General features: G+C 30.9%; 1 protein-coding gene across 1 annotated transcript; it reads right to left on the reverse strand.

Moving 5' to 3' along the window:
• Window positions 1-2,337: 2,337 nt before the first annotated feature.
• On the reverse strand, window positions 2,338-3,168 carry LOC133698494 (uncharacterized). The gene is made up of 3 exons (XM_062121439.1): window positions 2,994-3,168; window positions 2,776-2,888; window positions 2,338-2,680 (listed from the first exon to the last, which is right to left on the reverse strand). The coding sequence occupies exons 1-3, from the start codon at window positions 3,109-3,111 to the stop codon at window positions 2,591-2,593; spliced, it is 321 nt and encodes a 106-aa protein (XP_061977423.1). The 5' UTR covers window positions 3,112-3,168; the 3' UTR covers window positions 2,338-2,590.
• Window positions 3,169-7,155: the final 3,987 nt, after the last annotated feature.

Raw genomic sequence — 7,155 nt, forward strand, 5'->3', positions numbered from 1 at the left:
GTCTATAATATGAAACTTTTACATCGTGGTCCAAAAATTTTATTTTGTTTATATTTCAATTCATGAGTTTGAGAAAAAAAAGAAATAATCATTAAAATATGACGAAGGAAAGAAAAAATAGTCAGTTGACTAGATTCTGTGAACAAAAAAAACCAAATTTATGGTCAACGTGTTCCTTTTGACAAGAAGAGTGCTATTTAAATGTCTTTTAGCTTCCGAATTTCCCATAAAAGTAAATCATGATTGTAAAGAGATTTTTTTATGATTTATTTTTATGTCTTTTTATCTTATTTAGAGTTGTTTTGAGTTGAGAAATTAGTTTATTGAGGTTTCAAAAATATTTATTAAGTGTTTTTTAGATGAAAATGAGTAAAAAATAGCTTCTTTTAATCCAAGAAACCCCAACTCAAATTTTGAACACTTTTTTTATAATCAAAATCTGAATAGTCAAGCGATGCATCATCTATACTTATTTTTTTTTTAAAAGGTAGATAAAATATTGTATACGTCTCACTAAAATAACAAGAAAACTAGTTGTGAGGATCTGGTCTTGCAAGCCCATGTATATCAAGTTTGACATTTTAGGTCCACGTGAGTGGGGCTTTTTATTATGCCAAGCATGCGGGCCCCATCTCGTTGGCTTAGTTGTCTGATCATTTTTATGGTTTTTCTTCAAGATATTTTTAGATTTTTATTGAGATACATTATACAAAAAAAATTTACATTATACCTCCTCCCATCTAACAATCATTTTTTATTTATCTTCCAGGGTTTACCTAGATTATTCCCTGACCCATATAATCTCCTTCCATTAAATTTTCTTTATTTGGAGTGCATAAACTTGAGAATAATGCTTTCTCTTGAACAAGACAATTGTTGCTAGCCAACCATGGTTACAGTTTCCATTAAATTAGATGAACTTGGAATAATTTATTTGCTAGCAATGGTTGTTAATTAATGAGATTTTTCCCAATAATTCAGTGCCTACAAGTCAAGGATTGTTTGATGAAGAGTATGGTGAAGGATCTTTTGTCTAGGCCTTCTATGCTTGAGAATGGTAACCAGGAAAGTTCTTTGCTTGATGCTGCAAGTATTTCATCCATTTTTATGCAATTTTGAGATCTTGTTGTCTTTTTTGCATTTAGTGTATGCATATGTGCTTATTTGTGTCCAGAAAGCTATGGTATCTTTAATTTATTTGTGATCCTTCTTTAGGTATATATAGAACTTTGGAGGAGCCTAGAGAGAAATCTTCCAAGGTAAATTATCTTTTTACCCTAATTTCTTTAAAATTTTCTTTTTAGGTAAAGGGTTTTTGTTATTTTTTTAGGGGAGGAGTAGCTTGTCTCCTTGCCATCTGCAACTCACAGCTTTTCTTTACACTTTTCATGGCTTTTTGCCAAGCCATTTTCACCCCTTCATCGCAAAAATAGATAAAATATATAACTGATTTAACGAGGATTCATTCATTTTTAGTGTATTTTCTTTAACCACATCATTTTATATTTGTTCTCAACTCCTCATAGGCATCCATTTTTTTACAGTTACTCAGTCATGCATTTTTTCGATAACTAATTGATCATGGATTCTTAAAGAAATCATCATCAAGACAAAAACTCCATTCATTGATTATAAGAAGATGGCTTGTTGACTGAACGGTTTGACATTTCAAAAAGGAAGATAAAAATAGAAAAGCTACTGATGCCCGAACGATTCTCATATGTATAGAATTGGCCCTTCAGTTTCCTTGCATTAACACTGACGAATAGCCAGAAATAGCATGGCAAGAAAACTGTGACCAACACATGCCTTACTTACACCAAGTCTGAGTTTGCAAATTCGCATCAAAGAACACCAGTCCAAGCACCGATTGGAACCACAAATCAGTCAACAATAACACTGCTCTACCATTAAGTAACTAATCATTCATAAAACCCACAAAATAAGAAAAGGTTACAGCAACAAAATTATCTAAGATGCTAGACTAGCATAGCACCATTCTTGTCCTGAGCAATGGATATATCAGAGCCAATGTATTTGTTGGGTATTATGATGACAATAACAACATATTGATCACAGCACGAAAAACATTTGTTAAAGATTTACACTACTTTCCCACCAAACAGTACAGGTTATAAAGATACATGTGCCTCACTTGTGATTGACTGAACCCAAAGTGGTGCCGGTTAAACTGAAAAAGTTGTATGTACAGCACAGCACCAATTGCAGTAGCATATGTACTTGTAGTATGAGATGGTTGGATCTCAGTAACAAGTGCAAGAACCCAGTTTTTAGGCAGACAAGCTCGAGTGATGCAGCTAAAAGATAAATAGGAAATAATCGAAACATTGAAAATAGGTGAAACTTGAAGAGAAACAATGAAGCCACAAGAGTTTTTTTTTTTCTACAAGATAGTGGACTTGCAGGCAGAGGACACAGGGCATTGCAAGCAGGAGCTACACTGAATAAGTGGAGAACATGGTTTTGGTGAAAACAAAGTGACAGTGACCTTTCCAACCTAGAGTAATCCATCAAAAGACAAAACAAGCAAGAGAATGTTGATCTATTAAAACAAAACAGTATGATTTTATCAGCGGGACTTCTTGAGGCGTTTGGGGGGCCTCATTGTTTCTTTTCTTGAATCATCAGCAGCAGTAGCAGCTCTTAATTCAACAAATGGCTGCAAGTAAGTTTTTTTGACAAACACTTAAGTGATAAGAACTGAATTGAGCAAGTATAAGAAAATAAAATAGTTAGATGGAGGGAAGGAGTGACCTCTTGGCAATTTTTCTGTAGATCCAAAAGTTGCTGACAATAAAAAAGGCACTCAGCGTGGTACACCGCTGCCAGCTCTTTGATCAACCCCTTCCTCTTAATAATACCAATCACTATCTCAAGGTGAATTAATCAGTCAGGCAGATAGATAGACAAAAAAGAAAACCTTAAAAACAAGACAATACAATAGAAGAGAAGAGAAGAGAAAGGGAATTTACTTCGACTAGGATCGAATGGAGTTGGAGGATCGGATTGTAGTTCCGGAGCCCTAGTTTCTTCAGCGGCCGCGGAAGGAGGAAGAGGAGGTACAGTTTGTTTTTCTCCTTCTTCGTCCATTGGACCCCGACTCTATCTCTCTCTCCCTCTCTCTCTGTCTTTGATAGATAAATTTTTTTTTTTTATTATTATAAAGCAGCACAGCACATCTTGTGAGCGTAGACGACTTTGATCCAAAGTGAAAAGCGCAAACATCTGTCGTCTTATCAAGATTTTAAAAATTTCAGCTTGTTATTTTAGAGGGAAAGTAAAAAAATTAAAAAATTAAGGAAATTAGAAAAAAATAATTGAAAAAATCAAATCGTGAAAAAAAACCGATTAAAATTTTAAAAAAACTGACCAGTTTAGTTTGGTTTTGGTTTTATAAGACTAAAAGTAAAAAAACCGAACAGAACCGAACCCAAACAAAAAAAAACAAAAAAAAAACGAGCTAAACCGGAAAAAAAACCAAGCCAAACCGAAAAAACCAAGCCAAACTAGTTTGAACCGGTTTTTATTCTAAAAACCGAACCGAACCGGTCGATTTGAACAGATTTTGGTTTTTTTTTAAAAAATAAAAAATTTCGGTTTGATTACCTTTTTTTTTATAAAAACCAAATCGAACCGAAAATTATCTCCCCTAATAAATATGATGGTTACTAAAGGTTTATATGGTCGTTAACTTCAGGGTCCGTGAGATTAATTGAGGTACATGCAAGCTAGCCCGGACACCAACATTCATTAAAAAAAAAAAGGATTTTAAAAATTTCACATCCAAACTAATTTTTACATTAATTTTAAGATTTATTTTTTTAATTAATGATATTTGTTAAAAAAAAAAACCTGAACAGAAACCATTAGCTTCTCTATAGAATGATATCATTTTCTATAAAAATCAGTACACTATGAATGAAAATATAAACCAAAAACATGAGAGTTTTTATTTTTCTTTGTAAAATTAATACATAATAATTTGTAATGATAATATCAAGATTGTATAGTTATGTAGTATTTTTGGTAATACTTATGAGCCTTTCTTTTTAAGGATGAAGAAAAAGATTCATAAGACGGATAATAATATATGTATTATAAATTTGACTACGAAATCAGGATGCCATGGATTAGGATTTTTCTTCTTCTCCCTCCACTTATTCTTGTTTTGTAAGTTCCCTACTTTATTTTTCATGTGATTGATTCTTGAAAAAGTGGCGTGGTGCTATTCAAGAGAGGGTATTATTTTAAAAAAAATTAATGACCCAAATCAATTCTAATAACAAATAAAACAAAATAATTAATTTAGATACTTTCCAAAAATGTTTTTGGATAGAGTTCAATTAGATTAGTAACCTATGCATCAAATTGAAGCAAAATTTGTGTGACCATGAGGGAAAAAATGTAGGCAAAAAAAGAAAAAAACTTGAACTTAAAATTTGATGCATATATTAAAAAAAAAATAGATTGAGAATTATATAAGTATATGTCTTATAGTTAATTAATTAGTTATGCATGATATCGATTTTGTTCATATATATATATATATATATTAATTTATTAATAAATATTAATTTATCTTTAATATTCATCAAATATTTGATTAATGAGTACTTTAGAGTAAAGATAAAATCCGTGAGATAAAAATGATTTGCAAAAGAAATTATAAAGTTGTTATAATTATAGAATTTCTATTGCATCAAAGAATTGTTCCTAAATCTTCTTAGTAAATAATCTATTAGGACTAGATAATTAATTAAAGTTGTTAAGACTGATACATATCATATTATTTTCTTTATGAAAAGAAACAGTTTTTCTTATAAATTGAGATATGAGAGATATCTAGAACTATTATGTAGGTGTTTGTCAGATGACATGTTCACTAGACTAACTTACATTAAAATCCCATAGAGATCACTTGTGTCTATGAAAAAGTTCATGTGATAATTGTGTAAGTGATCCTTAAACTTGATGTTATTAAGTCATCTTATATGAAAAGTATTATATTTGCATCCTGCTACACGTTGTCCTCATCAAGGGTGATAAATAAGCATATATTGAATATAATATGAACTATATGAAGGTATTTAAGTAATCAAGAAAGGATTTATCACCCATGATGAATTAGAGAAAATGTTTCATATGTTCTCAAATAGTATTGATTGTAAACCTTGTGTAAGGTGTAATGAGACTTGAAAAGAGTTTCAAACATGATTTGATATAGTAGACACACTTTATGCTATAATGTTTAAATCGAAACATTATCGATGAAAGAATAATGATTACACTAAGAATCTAGTCACTGAAAGGTTAAGTCAAACTACTTATGATTTTTCTAATATTTGAAAGATCATAATAGGTTGATAAAAGTTGTACTTGATCTTCATATATAAATCAATCAATTGTTGAATTGATAATAAATTAATTAATTTAATCTTTTTTTATTTAGAATTATGATTTATATTTGGGCCAACTTATTAGGGAATCTAATGAGTCATATATATAAGAACCATTGGTTGAAAATTAAAATGAGATAATCAATAAAGGATGACTTGATTATAAATAAGTTTTAGAAATTTAGGACTAGAGTGCAATTTATACAGGGAATTACAATGCTAGGCATAGAAAAATCAAGTAGGAACTTGATTAAATAAATTTCTAAAATTAGCCTAAAATAATATATATGATATTATTTAAAGGACAAATTAATAATTTTTTATTTATTGGGTTTTTAAGTTTCACTATAAATAAAAAGCTATATATCTTATTTCATGCAGATAGTGAAAAAATAAGTAGAGAACATTATTAAAATAAAATGATTTTTAGAAAATCTTCGTATAAATTATTGTTAGAGACTGAATATTTAAACGACTTCTAATTTATAACAGCTCAATCTTAAAGTAATTATCCAAATCATAAATATCAAAGATATTTGACAGTCATGATTATTTGCTTTTGGTCTTGATAGCTTTTAGTAGCAAGTATCAAAGATATTGGACTCATGATGATTTTGGAGTGGTTTTCTAAGAATCTTCTGCAATTTCTGTTCACTATTACCGTAGAGGAAGGAAGAGGTCGTAAAGATGGGATATGGCGACAAAGATCTTTGTGATGAGATCCTGTTCAAAAGTTGCTAGTGTCATCTCTAGTCGGGGAGACTATGAAATTCTTTGAATATTTAATAGAATGTCTTGACATGTTGTATAAAGAACACTGAGCTTTTGATTTCTTTTTACATGCAGCACTGGAGAAACTGAAAGAAACATCAAGAAAACGTAAAATTGGTCTCAAATTTTCTAGACTGAGGAGAGGAGAGAAGAATTTAATGTAGGAATAATCAAGTATTATCCAAGTTTGCGTGTACATAGGTCAGTTCAATTTTCTGAATCATAAAGCGTCTATACACCAACTCTTTTGACATTCAAATTTATGACGAGAAGTCCATACATACAGATTCAATTTTGCAGTTTCCCTGTCTTCTTTTCTCGTTGACACCTCTTCTCTCCATGGTCTGGAAGTAATTTTTAGCTTCATATATGGAGATTCAACAATTCAACTCAACTAAGTATTGGTTCCTAACTAGTTGTATTCAGATCCTTTTTAATGTATTCCATGACCTGTTGTAATTCTAAACCATCTACAGAGATTCTCGATTCCTATACTGCACCCTCTGCAATACACATAATCCACAGTCAAAAAGATAAATATATTCTTAACAGAGAGAAAAAAAAAAAAACTTCTAGCGATATCAAGCATCAACTAACAGCTTTGTACAACATGGAAATTACAACACCCTCCTGGCACTCTGTTGCCTAATACAACTTATAATATCTTGGACAATATATATAGCAGCAATCCCATCCCCAGTTTCATTAACTAGAAAACAAAATAAAGGAGAGAATAAAAAAAACACGATATTTTCACAAGTAATGAAACAGTTCTCGAAAGTGTTTTCAGTTTTCAAAGGTTGAAAAAGATCTTTGAATCCCTTTGGGAAAGTACGTGGAATTAGCAGCAGCAACATATGTAGCACTAGTAGTAACAATGGTGGAAGAATTTGGTGACATGGGAGAAGAATCACTTGCAGCTACATCTCTGTCCTCTTCGCTAATTGTATCCAGCAGCTTCGATGCT

This window comes from Populus nigra, chromosome 7 (genome assembly GCF_951802175.1).
Source record: "Populus nigra chromosome 7, ddPopNigr1.1, whole genome shotgun sequence".
NCBI lineage: Eukaryota > Viridiplantae > Streptophyta > Magnoliopsida > Malpighiales > Salicaceae > Populus > Populus nigra.

Excerpts from the sequence above, each read along its gene's own strand:
- LOC133698494 (XM_062121439.1), bottom strand. The coding sequence starts at position 3,111 with ATGGACGAAGAAGGAGAAAAACAAACTGTACCTCCTCTTCCTCCTTCC. Across the intron at positions 2,889-2,993 it reads TCCATTCGATCCTAGTCGAA|TGATTGGTATTATTAAGAGG; the intron begins GTAAATTCCCTT and ends ACCTTGAGATAG. Across the intron at positions 2,681-2,775 it reads TACAGAAAAATTGCCAAGAG|CCATTTGTTGAATTAAGAGC; the intron begins GTCACTCCTTCC and ends ACTTACTTGCAG.